Here is a 19,994-nt window from a genome sequence, read left to right as displayed (position 1 = left end):
TTGCCCTTTCTTTTGTCTGTCAGGCAAGCGCACTCTATCTTTCTGTCCTAAGAAACGTCTACAAGTTGAATATATTATGTTCAAGAGCTAGGTTATAGCAGATGATCATGTTTGAGGTGCAGGGTTGGACATACAACCTTTTAATCCTGACGAGTGAGGGGGAATTCATGCCTGTGAGGCTGTAATCAGGGTGTAAAAAACTCAAAATACATGAAGTGACGTTATTGGTTCCCACAGTCCTGGCGGGGCATTGTAAAAGTTCCTGAACAGAGAGCTAAGGCAAACAAATATTTGCTGTTTGTCTGCTGTTTGATGAGACATGACGAGCACGATCGGTTAGGAAAATGATATCAACGGATTAGCAGAGATGTGTGTTAGTGAAAGGGAAGTGAAAAAGGTGGTTGATTCTGTAAATTTGTGAGTTGTAAGTTAGCATCCGTTTAGCTACAGTGAGGCGCGCTCCGTTGTCATTGACCACCAGCTGTAAGTTAGCTGGCTGTTAGCTACCAGAGCTTAACCACGATGAGCTTCTCACGGGAGATAAAACGTAAGTATCGCCTTACTTTAACTGTATTTGCAAGTTGGCAGACGTATAATCCCCAGTGTACTTCGCTCGTTTGCGCTGTTGATGGTTAACGTTACGTTTAATCTGTAAACGTCCTACAGAGCTGCAGAAAGCAAAGAGCAAAGCCCAGAACAGCAACAACCTGAAAGAGGAAGCCAACATCTGTAATCAGCTGGGAGAGCTGCTGTCCAGAAATGGTAAGTAGTTTTATATAACAACTACTAATATGTAGTAAAAATGTGTAAGTTACAGAGATCTGTCCAAAACCATGTATCATACAGTACCAGTCAAAGGTTTGGACACACTGTCTCATTCAAGAGGATGAAAAGGTGTGTCCAAACTTTTGACTGGTACTGTGTGTAATACAGTGATAAGGACATGGAAGAGATTAGAATTTTTTTCAAACAACATAAATCATGAATATACATACAGTAGTTACTCATAATTATGTGAAATATATAGATGGGGGTTGTGTTAACAGATCCCACTTGTGACTTTAAAACTCAGCTTGTCCATTTACAGAATATACACTCAGTCCCAAAGTGACGTCCTCAAATGTTTTGTTTTGTCCTTAACAGTCCACAACCTGAAGATATTCAGTTTACTGTCATAGATTACAAAAAGAAACCAGAAAATAATCACATTTGAGAAACTGGTATTATCAAAACAACTGGCAATTAATTTAATAGATGGCAACTAATCAATCAAGCGACTAATCGTAACAGCTCTATACTCATCATTATGTGAAATATACAGATGGAGGTGGTGTAAACAGACACAATTTCTAATTTTCAAACTAAGCTTGTGTCCATTTACAAATATACATGCAATTACTGGATTTAGAATAGTTTTCAACTGGCAGCTTCATTCTTGCAGTTCATTCATTGTTCTTCTTATTAGACAGTTTACAGGAGTTGGTATCCTTGATGTCGCTTTACTGCCTCCTTCTGGATTTAAACCCTATCAATGTGCAGTTGTTTAGTCATGTCCGATTGTCCTCAAAAACCTATAGTTATCGACTTTTGCCCTCCCCACTACCTCCATACTGTGGTGTACATTTATGGCAGTGTGTCGCCTGAAGTCTGCTGTCATTCCTTGTCTCTCTGTTGTATATTTTGTGCACATTATGAAGACATGTTATTGTGCCACTTAGTCACAGTAACCTGTGTGATGTTCTCCAGTAATGTAAAGTGTAGTTATTATTTAGGTCCTACCCTCAATCTGTTTTTGTTGCATGCCTCTCTTATGTTTTTTCTCCTCTCTTTGAAAGCTTAATAGTCATGTCTACATTTCCTTTATTGACCTCTTGTTTAACCACTTTGTCCTGTCTTATCTCTCTGTGTTCCAGGTGACTATGAAGCTGCCATTAGGGAGCACCAGCAGGAGTTGTCTCTCTCTGAGGTGTCAAATGATGTGATTGGACGAGCTGTGGCCAATCGAAAGATTGGAGAGTGCTACGCAGAGATGGGAAATATTGAAGCTGCTTTGAAAGTGAATAGATAATTCTGCCTTTTTCAAAATGCATGCACAAAGTATTTTTTGTGGCTATTGAACCAATTCTTGAAAGCTCTCATTTTGAAATACTAAAGTGGTACAGATGTTGTATCAAAGGATGTTTTGGAAGCACTTAAAGGGTTTTCTGTATATGTGTTTTCTCCAGCATCAACACCGTCACCTGGACCTGGCTCGGTCTGTCAGAGATCATGCTGAGGAGCAGCGAGCGCTGGCCACTATTGGTCGAACCTACCTCTTCCGTTATGAATCAGACCAATCAAGGAACAGTTTAGAGCAAGCAGAGGATACCTTTATGAAGAGCCTCGCCATTGTGAATGATCATCTAGAAGGTGCGCATGATTTGTCATGAAGACATTGTGTATCTTCAGGAATTTGTGGAAAATATTAAATTATAATTTTACCAGTTTTTTCTAACATTTTACATTTTGCTTCACTTTCTGGGGTTAGTAATCTTTGTTTGTCTCTGTTCTCCAGGAACTGTGCCTGGGCGAGAGATTAGTGAGATGAAGGCTCGTCTCTTCCTCAATCTCGGTCTGGTTTATGATCATCTGGGGCAGCACAAGCGCTGCAGTGAATTGATCCGACGCAGTGTCTTTATTGCTGAGTAAGAATGTCCTTTGTTACTTTTAATCCTACTGTAAATTCTCAGGTTGACAGCGGGTAAATAGTCTGTGATTTGATGATTGTGCCTTCTTTTTTCTCTAAAAAGTTCACCGTAAAGTATTGTTGATTCTCTTGTCTTCCTTTATTCATCCTGTAAAGAAAGGGCCAACTGCTGGAGGATCTCTACCGTGCAAACTTTAACCTCGGCAACATCTGCTTTCGTAACGGTCAGCACTCTAATGCTGTGCGCTGCCTGGAACAGGCCAAAGAGTGTGCCCGAAAGATCAAAGACAAGTTCAGTGAGAGTGAGTGCTTCCACTGCATCGGCAAGGTATGTAAAATATAGCAACAATAGTTGATTGAAATCAAACAACTCCCATTTTCTGTCGCTGTGGCTCAACATGTGTGTCTCTGTGACATTTATTCACAGGTCCAGCTGTCTCTGGGTGATTTCGTAGCAGCTAGACGATCTCTGAAGAAAGCTCTCATGTTGGGTTCCCAGCAGCCACTGGACCGGCAGGCAGTGAAGAAAGTGTTCAAATATGGTGAAAGAGCTATTCAATCTTGTTGATTATATGTATTTATTCAAGATTATTTAGTTTGATTTGTTTTCATTGTATATTTCAAAGATGGCTGAGTTTATTACATGATTTGTTTCTCTAATTTCATAGCTGACCAAGGCTGTAAATTAGAGGAGGAGTTGGGGGAGGATCAGGGCAAAAGACTCCCATCCCATCAGGCAGTGGGGCTGGCAGAACAGCTCGGGGACCTCTACTGTAAAGTCCTCTGCTACAAGAAAGCTTTGGATGCATATCAAGCTCAGGTGAGAAACATGAAAATATTTAAATGCATCTCAGCCTTATTAAATGCATTTTAGTTCCTCTACAATTTGAGTTTATTGACTCCATAGCAGATTGATACCACAATGAATTACATAAAGGTTTGTTGTCAATGTGGTGTAGCTTACAGGTGCCAAGGCGTTGGGAAAGCCTGCCAGGGAGCTGGCTGTCATCCATGTGTCACTGGCTGCGACCTACACAGACTTGAGACAGCACAGCAAGGCGGTGGAGCACTACAGACAGGAGCTGGCTTTACGACAGGGCAGCCCTACTGAGGTAATCATGAACAACCTGCATCGTTACACAGCATTGCTCTCTATTTAAAGGCCCATTCTATAGTCACAGGAATGTTGTCAGGTTTATGTGGATCGATCACAAAAACTGTAGCACCTTTTTTCTGATTCCACAATCATGTATATTAGTTCAGGGAATAGAAAATCACCAATTCGACCTCCATGACTGTGGGAGAAAATCTGACTTTACAAATGATCGGTTCTGTTAATTTAGATGACTCACAAACAGGACATTGGAGATGCAATGATTATTGATTAGTCGATAGAGAAAAAATTAATCTATTTTGATAACTGAATAATAGTTTTATCATTTTTTTATGTCATTTTTTAGCAAATATGCCAAAAAATGCTGGTTTTACCTTCTCAAATGTGATTCTTTGTCATACATGATAGTAAACTGAATATCTTTGGGTTTTGAACCCTTGTTCGGACAAAATAAGACATTTAAAGACGTAACCATTGACTCTGGAAAATTATAAAGAGCATTTTCACTATTTTCTGATATTTTATAGACAAAACGATTAATGAGTAAACAATTGGCAGAATAATCGATAATGAAAATAATTGTTGGCCGCAGCCCTATCTGATATACATTATTTAAAAAAATCCAATAATATAATCATAGTAGACAATGATAAATGAAAAATCTCATACTGTATGTCGTCCATACTTGTGTATGTAACTAATCAACTGTATGTTTCTGTATCAGGAATGTAGCACTTGGCTGAACATTGCAACAGCTCAGGAGGAGAGCGGCTGTGCCTTCGAGGATATAGACAACAGCTATAGTACAGCGTTACGTTGCGCTCAGAAGTCTGGGCAGGCCAGACTACAGGTGAGGAGGCATTACCAACTGAAAGTTGTGAAACACTGGAAATCAATTCATTAAAATCTCAAAAAGTTTTAAGATTTTAATAAGTCTAAAAAAAAGTTCTCCAATCAGCCTTCTTATTTAGCGGTAAATCCAAATGCATGCAATGCAAACTGTAATATTTGTTGTTAAAGAATGATACGGTTGTGGGAATTGTCTGAAAATACTAAACACACATATGAAATAAGACACGAAACACTTGAAGATTAAAAAATATTATAGTTTAATAAGGAGACAGAACACACAAAGATTTGCATCAACTTGTCTCATCGAACAAAGAGCAAACCTAATCTATATAGTTTCTGAAGGAACAGTGAAATAATCTGAGATTGGTCAATGTATCAACTTATATCATTACAGTCAATGGCACACAGCCACGAGATATACATCTGCATGCACATGTAAGTTATGTGAGTGTTACATCTACCCAAGACTCAAGAAACCAAGGGCTCCATGCCATATGGCCTTTGACCCCTTAACATGTTCTGTGTACACCAAGACCCAGAATGTCACCTTATTTGGGCCTAAACAAGGATGGAAGGAAAGAAGTGGTCCTCCTAGAGTTAATTCTTTCTCTCAATGACATGCACACAGAACCGAAGCAAAGGAGCAAATGATCTTACTTCCACAATTCTGTACATTAAAATGATAAGATAATCATCATATTGTCTCATCACTTCAACAATACTCAACAAAGACTTCGGGTATTCTGGGTGTATAATGTGTATGAAGGTTCACTTTGTCTCCTACAGAAGCGTGTGCTGAGGCTTTGCTTGGCGGTTCAGAGACGAAACGGCTCATCGGATGCTGATGACACTGAAGCAAGGCTGCATGAGCTGTGTGCTTCAGAGGGCTGGAGTCCAGACAACAGCGATGGTGAAGACGATGAAGAAGAGGAGATGGACAACAGTGAACCGCTGGATGACAGTGATGTTGTCCTTTCAGACTCGGGTAGGCTGTGTTATATCAATTATCCACCTTTAGACCTATGGCTTATATTATTTGCCAAAATGATCTTATTTTTGTTTCACACGGTTTCTAGATGACGATTTGGAGGGCTATGACAAGATGGTGTCAGGAAGGAGGAAGGCAGGAAGAGTAAGGGCAAATATCGTCATATCATTTGGCACTTTGCACAAGCAATCATCTCATATTTGGATTCCTTTTCTTACCTCGTGTTTCCTGCTGCTTCTGTCTGTCTTTCTGATTCAGTGGAACAAGAGGAATGAGAAGGGTGAAACATCTCTCCACAGAGCGTGTATAGATGGGAACTTGAAGCAGGTCCAGTACCTGGTGGAACAGGTGAGCAAAATAAGATCCATATTTTTTTGTTGATTTGTTCAAAAAAAAAAAATTGTGTCCTCATCGGAAATTTGTCTAAAAAAGCTCAATCAAGACAATCTGGAGGCAGCCTGAAGGAAGCAATGCACTAAAGCAAAACACAATAAAAGTCAGACAGATGAGAATCCTCTGTAAACTGTGGAATATCTGTGTTGCTCTCAGCAGAAGCCAAATAACCAAACATCTTGGACTGTAGCTTTTTGTCTAAGTCTGCATAATACAACCTACATCATATCATGATTAATGTCATCCTGCCTGTCTGTATGTCAGGGTCACCCAGTGAATCCCAGGGACTACTGTGGCTGGACTCCCCTGCATGAGGCCTGCAACCACGGTCACCAAGGTAACTGATTTAAGATTATACCTACAGTATATTAACACCTTAAGAAGACTGTACTCTTTTATTCAGCTGTTCACTCCCTTCTCTATCTCATCCGTTCTCACTCTTTCCGTCATCAGAGATTGTAGCCGTGCTACTGGAGCGAGGCGCTAACATCAACGACCCTGGTGGTCCCTTATGTGAAGGAGTGACTCCTCTCCATGATGCCCTTGCTTGCGGCAACTTTAAGGTGGCCAGACTCTTGTTGGAACGAGGGGCTTCTGTCACCCTACGCAACTCTAAGGTGTGTGCGGTTACATGTGTGTTAACAGAATCATCATCTGTAGAGACCTGAAGTAAAGGTTCAGTCACATTACATTTCTGAACAAAATGTTCCCGTTGTCCCGACATGATGTCATGTTTCTGATGCAGGTAGTAAATAAATATTGATCGGAGAGATCACAAACTGTAAAGAGTGTGAGTGACACTACAGTTTGTAGTCTGGTAGTGTGATAATGTATTAAATGTGGTGATGATCATCACCATAGCAGCAATGCAGCAGTGTTTCTATTGGACACATCCAAGACTGACCTGCAAGTCTGTTGGGGCCGGCTGGAGATTGCAGCGAAACAGGAAACGCATGCTTGTATTTGTCCTTTGTACGTGCTTCAATACAAATGAATGGGAGACTAAGCTAATATTTGTCTGATGGAACTGTAATGTGACTGTACCTTATGAAAACCCTCATTAATAATCCCATTAACTTAATTTAATTTGTAATAAAGGAAGTAACAAAAAAGCCAGTCTTATCATAATCATTATCACCTTACTCTACAGTACGTCACGTATATGTCTCGAGAAGTACAGTATTTTATTTATTTTTTTAATGACTTAATACTGGTGTTAACTCAATATTTCAGTTTGTAGCAGCCTTTAATGAACGCCATTTCCATAAGCCCTGGAACTTTGCAGGCTAAACGTCACGACTCCACAGAAGAGTTCGTTGGCGAGTCAAGGGGCTAGTTCAGAGGATGGTTCAGACATTTACATTTGTGGTACAAATTAAATGTAATATTATTATTATTGTTATTGTTATTGTTATTATTATTATTATTATTGTTGTTGTTATTATGTAATTACAGCAGGACAGAGAGAACTAATAAGTGTCAAAGTTTTACACAGCAAAGATTATGAAAGTTGGTAAATATTCACTTGAGCTGTAGTTTTTTTTTTTTTTTTTTAATGCTTGTTTAACTTTGTTAAAATCATTAAGGTTTCTACTTCTAATTACCAGTGCTGTAGTTCACTGATTTATCTTAGCATATGGAAAGTAAACCCCAGTAACACTTAAGAGAAGACAGTTGAACAGAGGCTTCTTGTAATACTCATATTACAAGAGAGGATGTGTAATAAAACATTTCCCCTCCTCCCTCATGATAAAAGAAACAGCCACCAGCACATTACAAGAGCTGGTTGTATAATGGATGGTGATGCGCTGCAGGGAAACCATGTGACCTTCATCAACGGCAGGCTTAATTTTAATAGTATTTTAAGTTACTGGTAATTATTTAGCTGTAATGAAATTATTGACACAGGCAGTTGCAAACATCTCCAGTGTCTCTTTCCAAATGTCAATTGGGCTGCGTTTGTTTATGTTTACTTTATTGTATGAGTTGACTTAACAAGTGATCTATTAGTTTAGCAAAATCCTTTTCTACTCCTTCAGTTGTTACTGTGTGCTGAGCTGATTAAACTGACAGTAAACAGCTCCATGTATGTAAAAATTCAGACATACACTATTGAAATGCAAAGCATCTCTCCGAACTGAACTTAAATTACAGGTAAACCAGTGAGTCAGCTAAAAAAACAGTTGGTAATCAGGGTTGTTATTATTACTGGGGCTAAAATCACTGATCAGCACAGGTAATATTGAAATCACTACACCTCATCTAGAGAAATAAGTCCTGTCTATCTTTTACTCTCCTCTGTCAGGGTGATACCGCCATGGACACCCTGCGTCAGTGGCAGCGGACGTACAGCAGAGAGCTGGACCAGGACACCAAGCAGGAGTGCACAGCAACAGAGAGACTCCTGAGGAAGGCGCTAGCAGGGGGAGGTGAGTTTTTTTTTTTTTTTTTTAGATCATTATACCATGTCAGCCTTGGTTTGCCCTCTAAATATTCTCTCAAACACTATTTTCCCACTTATCTCTGCCTACCACAGTGCCTGCTGCTCCGGCCCCAGCTAAGCCGTTCGATGCCCTGCAGGACAGCCAGCTGTTTGATGCAGAGAACTCGGAGCCGCTGTCGTCCTCTGGAGGGGGCTGTTCCTCCAGCCAGGACTGGTCTCGGAGCAGCAGGAACTCTGAGGTGAACTCAGAACCTGCCAGCCACAAAAGGTGGCAGTGCAATGGCTCAACACAGCGGCACAGAGCCAGAGGAACAGAGGCTGCTGTCCTGTATGGGGTAATGTCTGGTGTTTGCTTTATATGTCGCTAGAAAACAATACTGTAGACTTCTCACAAAAGATTGAGATTGTACAAACTGAAACCGACTTTATATTTACATTATATGATTTGTATGTATATTTGTGTCTTAGAATAACAGCAGCTGCTCAGAGGACAGCGACTCTGACTGCCCGGTCAGTCCCCTCCGTCCCGTCCGCCCAAGACACAATTTCCCAGCAGCCCCAAGTCAAAAGGACGTTCCCCCAAACAAGGAAGCCAGCTCAATCCCCAACTCTGATCGAGAGAGTATCAGGGAGGCCCCTGCGCCGTCCGTCTTTGCACGAGAGGAGTACCACAGCGCCATTCGAGGCTTGGGCAGCGCCAAAACTCGTCTCCAGGGTCTGTCGCAGCCCCAGTTCTCCAGCACACCTGCTGTCTCATCCAGCAACAGATCAGCTCTGGTTCCTGAGGAGGAGTATCTGGCAGATGATTGGTTGGAGGACGATTTGGGGGAAATCCAGCCGAAGAAGAAGAGGAGGGTTGGGGTGGAACAGAATGGGGTGCGAGGGGAACACACTGCTTTGTCTTCAGCAGCCAGAAGTCCAAACAGGCTGTCAAACTCTGAGACATCCTGCAGAAGTGAGTGCTCAGACTGGCCACAACATTTCAAATGCACACGTTTAAAGTCTTGTGTGTGAACATGTTAATTCTCCCATAATTTGCTTTTTTTGTACAGCTTCACTGTGGCCCTCTTCTCTTCCAGGTTCTGCAGTTCCTTCCTCCTCCAGCAGGGGTCTCTCTCTGAAAAAGAACGGCTCACTGAAGCCTCACCAGGTCAAAATGACTCAGATGCCAGGAATGGTCAGGCTGGGCAGACGAGAGGTCAACAGGTCACACAGCCCAACTGTTGATGACGACATCAGACCGGAGACACCGCCGCCCCCACAAATACACATGCAGGTTAGAAGAGAAGAGCTATATCTCTACATCCTCTAAATACATGCACATAGAACAGTATTATTTGCCGTGGGAAAAAGCTGCTGTACCAAAAAAAAAAAAGACTCACTTCAAGGTCGAAAGAGTCAAAATTCAGGGAGAGATAGAGAATTATTAATGTTGCAGCATCACTAATGAGGTTGTAACTGGAGCATCATTTGTCAGGAATCTGTCATCATTCTTGATTAGACAGTGATAAAAGTGGTGGAAAATGAGAAAGAGCTGAAGGAGGAAGGAAGGTAATTCAATTTTTAAGATGCTGCTGCAGCTTGAATACCAGCAGCTTTCTATCGAGGATCTAGGATGAGTGTGTGAATTATACCATCAGAACTCAAAGTGCATATGTTCAGTTTCAGAATTTGCAGATTTTTGTTTCAGGATAAAGGTCAGTGTTATGCACAGTTTGGGTGCACCTAGCTAAAACAACACAGTTTAATACAGCAGCTTCATGAATGCTATAATGGTCAGTTTTTGTCTCTCTTTTGTCTCTTTAGGCTGTTTCTAATATTCATAATAAGCTGGCAACATTGAACATATAAGTTTATGAATTCACAATAAAAGTGTATCTGCAAGTGGATAAAAAAATGTGTTCTTTTTTCTGACAAAACAGTAATATTATTATAGTAATGTAATTCCATTCCTGGCAAAATTTCTTTTCCATATATTTTCAGACTCATGTGTATGTGATCACATACATTATGGACTTAAATGATACAAGCCTGTTTGTTTTGATTATATTTATGTTTAGTTTTTTTCTTGTTAATTTGTCGATTTTTGTTTTTTTCAGCCTCCAACTCAAACACTGGCCGCTCCCATCCCCACATCACTGCCTCCACCAATCAGAATGAGGGTCAGAGTTCAGGAGGACGTTTTCCTCATCCCAGTTCCACAAAGGTTGAATGACTCTGTTATTTATTTTCCTGAAAATGATCCTGCTCTCTAACACCTACATTGGGTGCAGTTTTTTTTTTAACAAATTGGGAATTAAACATTGGTTTAACAGTTTCGACTTGACGCTCATTTTCTTCCACTGTGTTCCAGTGAGGCGGACTCCTGCACTGTGTCGTGGCTGTGTGAACAGGCAGCTCAGCGTTACTACCAGAAGTGTGGCCTCCTGCCTCGTCTCTCGCTGCAGAAGGAAGGTGCTCTGCTCTCCCCGCAGGACCTGCTGCTGGCTGTCCTGCACACCAATGAGGAGGTTCGGCCAATTTGAGGACAGGCATTAAGTTATTAAAGGCTGCCTTAAGATCTGTTTTACTTAATTTCACAATAATATGAGACTTTTTTTTTTTTGAGACCGGGTGTAATATCGTGGTGTGTTGCAGGTCTTGGCTGAAGTGTCCTCCTGGGATCTCCCTCCTCTCCCTGAGCGCTACAAGAAGGCCTGTCACAGCCTGGCAGTGGGTGAGCAACACACACACACACAAATGCACACAAGCGCGGGCATGCAAATTTTGATGATCCGCTATAAAACGTGGTGTGTCTGTGTCTGCAGATGAAAATAAGCGTGTCACACGGCTGTGCGAGGCGCAGGACGGGAGTTCGTCTGTGTCGGTGTGTGGCCTCAGCTTGACCCCCTCGTCCCTCAACCCCCTCCTCCGTGCCCTAAAACTGCAGGCCAGCCTCACTGAGCTGCGTATTTCCGGCAACCGTCTCCACGACAGCCTTCTCCCCGAACTGGTTGCCACAACAATCACTATGCCACGACTTCGGCTGCTGGACATTTCTGCCAATCACGTCACAGGGGAAGGACTCGAGAAGGCTGTAAATGCTTTAAAGGGTCAGAGCCATCCTGCATTTCCGGTAAAGAGTGTTTCTGCTGTAATTACATGCAGCTGTGCAGCATTTGGTGATAATTTGGTCCCATATATGACACTGTTTGGATCCTGATTATGTTTATAAATGGTAATTATAGTAGTTAAATTATATATATTTATATCATAGTAACTTTAAAGGATATATTTGCTTAAAATCACAATAAATTCTACTCTGGGCAGTACAGATAATTTCTTTTACTTCTGAAACTTCTGCTGCCTCCTAAAGATACAATTCTTTGAGCTACTGAAAGCACTGAAAAATGAAACTAAAAACACCGAATAACATGCCTCTCTAGAACCAGTGTCTAACTTACTTTGGATATTCCACAGATGTTTTTGTCAGCAGATATCATGACTATTGATTTCTTCTGTAGAAAAATTCCAGTGAAAACACACCAAAACATGCTGCTCTTAAAGTTTTTAAAATATAATTTTTAATGCCACAAACACCTAGTCATCTTTATTTTATTGCGTTGGTGGCAGAATTCTTACAGATAAATATTTCAAAAAGATAAAAGCAAAACACAAAAAAAAATGTCATTGCTGTGGTGGCAGATTGAATTCAGATATCATAGTGCATGAAAAGGCCGTCAAGTGTTTGGTTTTTTTTGTTGTTGTTTTTTTTTTTTAAGGCTGCAGAAGCAGAGTTTAATTTTTGAGTTTATTAGCAGATTCTCAGTGAGTCACACAGTTGACCGTTTGCTGAAGGAAAGCAAAAGGCTTTTTATTCTCATGTAGATTTCAACTGTGACACAGTCTTTCTTTGCACCGTCATCGTGTGACTAGTAAGTTAAGTCATAACACCTTCCTACATGTACTGTTGACTTGCCACAAACCGCAGTCTCAAAACAAACTGTCAACATGCATTTCACATCATATGAGGAATGACATCATATATTTAATATGAATTGATCTCTCATAGTGTCTGGAGGAGCTTGACCTCAGTATGAATCCGCTGGGTGACGGTGTATCTGAGTCCCTGTCCTGTCTGCTGTCCTGCTGCCCTCTGTTAGCTAAGCTGTCTCTGCAGGCCTGTGGCCTCACTGCTCGTTTCCTTCAGCAGCATCGTCTGCTGCTAGCCAGCGCTCTGACAGGTAACAGTTCGAAAGTCACTGTTTTCTTTTCAAGTGGGATCTTTTCTCTGAAAATCATTTAGCTTATGTGACTGGAAGTTCAGAGAAAGGGTTCAGTAAAGGGATGGATAACAGCAGATAGGGCATAAATTATGATTTTTTCTTTTTTAATTTTAGCTTGAAAAAATGCGTTTTGGGGGTTTAAATTGAGTAAATTAATAAACGAATATCCTTTTATCCTACAGGCACGGGCCACTTGAAATCAGTGTGTCTATCCCACAATGCACTTGGCTCCACTGGCTTTGAGCTGGTGCTGAAAACTCTGCCTCTGCATAGTCTCACACACCTGGACCTGTCTGCTGTCCGCAGGGGGCCCACTGATTACCCAGCACTGGAACACCTCTCCAAAGTCCTGTCACAGGTACACACACATGAATCATATTCTGTACACTGCACACAACACTTTTTTTATTCCACAAATAACTTTTATGTATGGGTTTTTTTTTGTTTTTTTTATGCACCTGTGTCTCCAGTATCCTACTTGTGCTGACATGACACACAGGCATTACACATACCATTAAGACACCTGACCTGAACAGTGAAATGAAAACATTCATCTTCTCTTGTAGGATGAGTGTTCACTGACTCATCTGAGTCTGGCAGCAAACGAATTAACGGACAGCAGTGTAGCCACCTTGGCCAGGTTAGTGTGTGTGAGTGTGTGTGTGTGTCTGCTGGCAATGATCGCTGCCACACATGCTGCAAAAAGTCCTGATTTTAGTCTGTGAAAATATTGATGTCTTCAGAAAATATTGATGTATTCAGAATTAAACTATCAGTGATGACATTTTAACTTGCCTAATAATCAGTGTATAGAAATGTCCTTGAAATTAAAACATGGGAAAATCTTTTCTAGGTGCCTGCCTTCATGTCCGACTCTGGTGAGTCTGAACTTATCAGGAAACCCGTCTGTCACTTCAGAAGGACTTCACAGCATCCTGATCTCTCTTAGAGAAGCTTGTCGACCGCTGACCCTTCTAAACCTTCAAGGTAAATGGGTATGTGTGTGGGTCAAAATGTAGGCAAAAATGAACAAAGGCTAGGTTTGGATACTAAATCTTCTTTTTCATGTTTACATTTTGAATTTATGCTTGTTGATTCATCGTCAGGTTGTCAGGTGTCTGGCCCCTGGGACAGTGCAGGTCTGGATGGTTTGTCAGAGCTGGTGAGGGATCTCCGTCTTTGCTCTCAAGGACTCAACAAGCTGGATCGGCAGGCCTTAAAGCAGAGCTGGGACAACAGTCAGTCACACGGACGCTTTCTCGACCGAAACGCCAAGTGCCTTCTCTCTGCTGCAGCCTCCTCATGAGGAAGTGAAAATGAAAGATGATGACAAATCTGCATTTCTTTCCTCTTCTCTTTATCACTGACGCTGATCCATGTGAAATCAGTAGCTATCTTGTATTTTAAATAAATCGTAAAGACACAACTTTGATAATAAGGGTGCTATTCTTTTAAGGTTTTTGTTCAGAGGCTGAACACCTAAATCTTCAAAAGAAACAAACTGCACAAAAAATGTAGAGAAATGGCCTCCACAGCCATTCTGTGTAAATAGCTTATTTGGTTCATGTTTTTTGTACGCCTTATTTATGTGTATGTGTGAAAGTCTCAGTTGTGTAGAGACAGTTTATGTTAGCAGTGTATTTGTGTCATGAGGCACATTTGTCCTCGACCTTCTGAATTATTGTATGATTTGATTTAAAAGAAACAAACAATTAAAGTGACTCATGATGTGTTTGTCTTTCAGTGGCCAATTTTTAATTTCTGTGAAGGTATTATTTATGGTTCACATACAGTAAATCCTGAACAACATATTTTATTCATCTGTTTCAGTTTATATTGACCATAGATACATACAGGTCTGTGGTGTCCCACTACACTTTCGTTCTGATCACTACCAAATTTACCAACTAACCAAAGTGGTTACCTGACACGCTAGGATTTTGAGATTAAACATGCTGATAGTCAAGTTTCATTCACAGTATACATTTCAATAGTAGAGAGTGGAGTAGAAAGTCTTTAACTTTTTCAAGTTATTAACATGAAAGCTGTAATCCCACCTCCGACAATGTGGGTTGCAATAGCAGTGATGCCGTCTGTATTTCCGCTTGTTGACTCCATGAGCAGAAGAAGAAGCAAAATTACGTTGTTTATGAGGTATTTTTTATATAGTTCTCAAGAACCGCTCATCCAAACAACTTCACACAACGACGTTGCACTTCCTCGTTTCCCCAGCAATTCACCTGCCAGGTATGAAGTAGATTGGATGAACAGTTCTTAAGATATACGAAGGAAAAACATGCAGACATACAGAGATTCCCTGCTTTATGTAGAGAGATAAAATAATTGAATCATTATATATGCATACAGCAGGCATATATACTTTTTGTATTTTTTTTGTATAAAAACTGTATTTCATGGTGTAACATACACTGAAACTGAAATGAATACTATATGACCAAAACTTTAAAATGCATCTAAAGTATGTCCTGAGTTTAGCTCATTTCTGCTGAAATTAAAATAGAAATGGTATTTTAAGCTCTTTTCTGTCAATTTCAACCATTCATATCATTGAATGGTGGCATCGGATTGCCTGGAACGCGCCAATCATATTCCACTCCCTAGTATGCCAAATGTCTCCTTAGCATAAGCAAATTTGGGCATTTTTTCAGAGAGTTACTTGAAATGTTTTTACATTTCAATTTAGCATACATGTGCATATTGATTAAATTATTACATTTTAATATTGACACCCCTTCCATATCAGTATTCATGCAAATAAAGTAAACTTTGAGGTCTTATTAAGCAAGACTAGGGATATTTTATAAATGTATAGTTTTTTTATTATCAACAAATCTCATGAAAATGCAAACCCAACAATGTTTCAGTCTGTCTTAGTACTTTCCCACTTTATCAGCCAATCTGTGGCTCATAAGTTCCTTGTAAAGATAAATCTTTTTTTTTTTTTTTTTTAAACTGTCACAAATATATTGTTTATTTTTAAAAGGGGAAAAGTAATTTCCTAAAACAACTGAGCACTGTAGCATTTAGAGCAGCAGGATGGTGTACGTTGGTTTGACTCAAACTAACTTAAACTGTAGTGGTTGTGTTCATGTTACAGAGGGGACGTGTCAACCAGTGGAACAAGATGGCTGACTGATGTGTTTTAACAGGGTTTTTTTTCAGGGTAATTTCATTTAGAGTAATGCTCTCTTTTTCAAGAAGACCCTGATCATATTCACACATTCACATTCAGTTGCATAGTACAACCACAGTCAGAGCTAAACTGGGGCAGTTGGGGTTAGCGGCACCTTAATGGTGGTGGTAATGAGGGAGGGGCAAGCACTGCGTCTTGACTTCCCGCTCCCAGATTTAACATGCCAGTCTGGGCGATTGAACTGGCGACACTCTGGTCACAAGCTCGATTCTCTAACCTTTAGGCCACCACTCCCCTATACAACAATGGAGCTCTATATCATATACAGTAGAAAGATAAGCAATAGTAAGATCAATTTATTGTTGTTTTGGTCTTTCCATAGGATTAGGTGACAATGAAAAAATCACTAGACTTACCCATTAATGTTATCATGCACTAAAATCTCTTAGATAGGATAGGATTGGATGTGGGCAGGCAGTTTTGCACATGCAAACATTCATGTGGTGAAATATGAGCAGAATCAGGCTCCAACATGTCAATTACTGCAATTAATTCCAGGAATCTTAGCAATTAAGAATTCAATACTAGCAACTGCTCTACGGAGAAGTATGGTGGTTGATGTGGTGAGTCCCGCTGCAGTGAGTCATCACATGCATGCAGGCCTGTGTGAGCCATGTCACACCAACTGCAAATAATAATTGTCAGTAATGTGGTTTATTTTGTATCATTGCTTCTGTACAAAGAAACGGGGTAATAACAGCATCCAGCAACATCCTGTCAGAGGAAGGTCTTTTTCTCGATCTTTTTTTTTTTTTTTTAGTTTTATCTTTTTAGATATTTCAAACACACAAACTGATTCCACAAGAAACAGTTCAATTTTTCCACTAGTCAATTTTCTTTGAATCACTACCGGGATTAAATGTTATCTGTGTCTTTGAAAGTGTTGAATGCATTTTGCAGTTGCTATTGTTATCTGTAAAATTCAAATTAAATTGAGGACATGAATGGTTTCTGAGAAGCTTCACCACAAAAACCACAAAGTTTCACATGTGGCCTTGCTCAGCAGAAGCAGTGATGAGTAAACTTTGTAGTCACATTATTAATATTGTGTTTGACTGACATGCATGATATGACTGATCAGACTGCTCATTTCAAACTTAAAATGGAGCCCACACACAGTCATTGACCGATGAACATCAGTGAGAGATTTATTTTTAACTTGACCATCATTTTAAAGCACAGCCTTTGTTCTGTGAATCTTCTCAGACTATAGGTGCGTGTGACCTGTCAGGGTTGATATGGAGTCATGAGATTTTAACATAGGGTGTAAGTGCAATATTAAACCTCTTCTGAAAACATTCTTTTATCAGAAAGCTTTTATGAATGTTTGATATGTTTCTTATTATCCCACTCTTGACAGTTTATATTTTTGTGTAACTTAATTTTATTCCCCTGTGTTTTATGATCTGTTTGTTTTTATTTGTTTTAAATTGTTTCATTCTTTCTTTTTTTTTTCTTCTGTTAAGTGCTTCGTAACTTTGTTAAGAAAAATGCTATATAAATAAAATGTATTATTATATAATTCAAAACTGACATTGCATCTAGTCCAACAAAGATTATTCAAAAAAAGTTTTTTGAAATGCAAACATTTATTGATATCAGCTGTGAACTGATACAGACATGGGAATAAACATAACAGGCATTGCAAAGTAATAAAAGGTAAAAGAAAATAATGCAACATAAAGTTAATGCAGTGACAAAGAGAAAACTGAAAGATCATTAGAAATCCTTCATGATATACTTTTATGCGCTCTTAATCATTCACTAAAACAGAATTTTTTAAAAATTTTGTCAGCTGGTTAGTTAGTTTTTTTCCTACAAATTAAGCAGAGCACCCCGGTAGCCGAGGGGTCACTGTGCATACCACATAACTGCAACATCCCTGGTTTGATTCCAGCCAGTGACCTTTGTTGTATGTCGTACCCATGTCTCTCCAACTATCAGCCATGCATAAGACGTCGGGGATACACATTAATTTCAACTTGTGTATCTTCATCGCCTGAATAAGGGATCAGGTCCAACAACTCCTTTGGCCTAAAGAGAACACAACAGAAAAAGATTAAAATAATTAAGTATCAGTGGTGGAAGAAGTATCAAAATAATAAGTAAAAGTATCAATACCACGCTGTAAAAATACCCCATCACAAGTTAAAGTCCTGCATTCAAAATTGTACTTTTGCAGAAGTGAAGTATACTTTAGAGTACACTATAAGATTGTTATTATTATGGTTTTCTTTTGTAAGTGATTCTTAGATTTTGTACATTTGGTCATTGCGGTGCTCATTTTAACTACTTCAAGTACTGTTGGGTAGTTGAATCTATAACTGCAGTTCATATGTGATAAACTTAAGTCATATGTTGTGTATGTAAAATCTTGAACGAGCAACTATAGTTGTCAAATAAAATGTACAATGTTTCCCCTCTGAAAAGTTTTCTCATAAAGTACAAGTACCTTAATGTTATACTTAACCACAGTACCCGAGTAAATTAGTTACTTTCTACCACTGTGGAGTATTAAGCTGTAATTAAAGTTGCAACATTGTAAGTAATGAACATTGTAAAAGTACTTTCTCAATATAGACTATTTTAGGTGAGTAATAGTCAAATATGAATACATATGTGGTTTTAGGTCAGTACACTAGCAGGCTGGTGACTTACTTGCAGGCTCTGGTGTTAACACAGATCGTCCTCACATCATCGGTGGTGGTGAGTTCCTCAACTAATACTGCGAGGTTGGACTTCACAAATTTGCGGCACAGACTTTTCAAGAGGCCAATTTGATCGCAGACGCTCAACAACTTTGATTTCATTTTCTGTAAGAGAAAAATCACATTACTGCTCCTTCAGAGATGCACCGACTACTGTGCCGTAAGTCTAGTGGGCATTTTACCTCTACAGTGGCGTTCTGACTAACGGACTTCTTCACCTTGTTCAGAGCCCACTTGCATGCCCAGCATACACCTGGAAGCTGCACATGTAAGTGACACAGTTAACAAAGTTAACAAATGCACGAGCCTTTAAAGTAATACTTAATGTGATGGAAAAATGTTGAATACCACAGAGCATTCATAAGCTTTATGTAAACAACCACTAAATGGTTTGTAACACACTATAATGCAGTTGTAAATTGGTTTGAGAAAAAAGGTGTCTTTCAAATAAATACATAGCATGTAATGAAACTTTTGGTTCTGCACTAGAATCTGATATAAAACTGTGTGGGTCTGAATAAAGTTTGGACAACCTGCATATTATTTATGTCAGGTTAGGTTTTGTACTAAAGCTATGTCTGCTGATTGCTGTTTCCTTGTCACAGTTGTCTGTGTCTATGAGTTATGAGCAGTTCAACCAAAAGTATATGTTCCTGTCTCAGATAGAATAGTTTTAAGAGGCCTTAAGCAGTAAAACTATCCAGTATTTTACAATAAAACAGCAAGAATTAGAGAAAAGTCAGAAAAAAAACATAATTTGTGTTTTTTTGTCAGGTCAACATAATTTGTGTCTTTTTTTCCTCCTTATTTCCTGTTTTGTTAATTTTTTTGGTCCCCAGGCTGAGAACCTCTGTCTGAAGCGATGGAGTGACCTGCAGAGTCTATCTCAGAGCTGTGGTTAGTCAGATTAGGTGTAGGCTGGGATGAAATGTTTAAAGATTTGGTTGGTGTCAGGTCCAAAGTCAAGGTCAGGCTTACTTAGTCTACAGAGATTCAGCAAATAAGCATGTGACACTTTGTTGATCATCTAACATGTTCTCATCTATAGTTTAATGATGAACACTGGACTACGTTACCTTGCCCGCCTCCACGGAGACTTCCATATCCGTCTGCTCCTCATCATTAATGTTGACCTTGAAGGATCTCCCATGGACTGTCCAAACTATGACAGGACAAAGAATGGAGAAAACGTTTAAGTACACTTTACATGATGAACAAAATTAAAAATGGAAAACATGCAGGACACAACAGCAAACCTGAACAAGTCACCAGGACACAAACAAGCAGGACTGAAGATGTTTCCATTGTTACCCGCGAGTCAGTGGCCTCAA

The 19,994-nt window shown here is 39.7% G+C and overlaps 2 protein-coding genes across 2 annotated transcripts; one reads left to right on the top strand and one right to left on the bottom strand.

The window, feature by feature from the left end:
• Nucleotides 1-355: 355 nt before the first annotated feature.
• Nucleotides 356-14,479, top strand: tonsl (tonsoku-like, DNA repair protein). Its single transcript, XM_042389004.1, has 28 exons — nt 356-547; nt 667-762; nt 1,914-2,056; nt 2,226-2,409; nt 2,555-2,684; nt 2,843-3,014; nt 3,114-3,228; nt 3,355-3,506; nt 3,646-3,798; nt 4,525-4,650; nt 5,439-5,637; nt 5,729-5,784; nt 5,899-5,988; nt 6,298-6,370; nt 6,487-6,650; nt 8,339-8,462; nt 8,570-8,811; nt 8,945-9,431; nt 9,556-9,752; nt 10,576-10,682; nt 10,830-10,986; nt 11,114-11,192; nt 11,284-11,591; nt 12,528-12,699; nt 12,924-13,099; nt 13,308-13,381; nt 13,595-13,728; nt 13,848-14,479. The coding sequence occupies exons 1-28, from the start codon at nt 523-525 to the stop codon at nt 14,045-14,047; spliced, it is 4,335 nt and encodes a 1,444-aa protein (XP_042244938.1). The 5' UTR covers nt 356-522; the 3' UTR covers nt 14,048-14,479.
• Nucleotides 14,480-17,547: 3,068 nt separating this feature from the next.
• On the bottom strand, nt 17,548-19,994 carry LOC121881214 (antimicrobial peptide NK-lysin-like). Its single transcript, XM_042388896.1, has 5 exons — nt 19,920-19,994; nt 19,740-19,825; nt 18,846-18,923; nt 18,614-18,768; nt 17,548-17,989 (listed from the first exon to the last, which is right to left on the bottom strand). The coding sequence occupies exons 1-5, from the start codon at nt 19,966-19,968 to the stop codon at nt 17,896-17,898; spliced, it is 462 nt and encodes a 153-aa protein (XP_042244830.1). The 5' UTR covers nt 19,969-19,994; the 3' UTR covers nt 17,548-17,895.

This window comes from Thunnus maccoyii, chromosome 16 (genome assembly GCF_910596095.1).
Source record: "Thunnus maccoyii chromosome 16, fThuMac1.1, whole genome shotgun sequence".
Lineage (NCBI taxonomy): Eukaryota > Metazoa > Chordata > Actinopteri > Scombriformes > Scombridae > Thunnus > Thunnus maccoyii.
The sequence above is the reverse complement of the archived record's forward strand: the minus strand, read 5'-3'. Positions and strand labels throughout refer to the sequence as shown.

What these genes read in the sequence shown, in the direction of transcription:
- tonsl (XM_042389004.1), top strand. Translation starts at nt 523, where the DNA reads ATGAGCTTCTCACGGGAGATAAAAC. An exon ending in CTCATCCCAGTTCCACAAAG is followed by an intron (nt 10,683 to 10,829) that starts GTTGAATGACTC and finishes ACTGTGTTCCAG; the next exon opens with TGAGGCGGACTCCTGCACTG. An exon ending in TCTCCAAAGTCCTGTCACAG is followed by an intron (nt 13,100 to 13,307) that starts GTACACACACAT and finishes CTTCTCTTGTAG; the next exon opens with GATGAGTGTTCACTGACTCA.
- LOC121881214 (XM_042388896.1), bottom strand. Translation starts at nt 19,968, where the DNA reads ATGGAAACATCTTCAGTCCTGCTTGTTTGTGTCCTGGTGACTTGTTCA. An exon ending in TGTCCTGGTGACTTGTTCAG is followed by an intron (nt 19,826 to 19,919) that starts GTTTGCTGTTGT and finishes GTCCTGTCATAG; the next exon opens with TTTGGACAGTCCATGGGAGA. An exon ending in TCTCCGTGGAGGCGGGCAAG is followed by an intron (nt 18,924 to 19,739) that starts GTAACGTAGTCC and finishes TTACATGTGCAG; the next exon opens with CTTCCAGGTGTATGCTGGGC.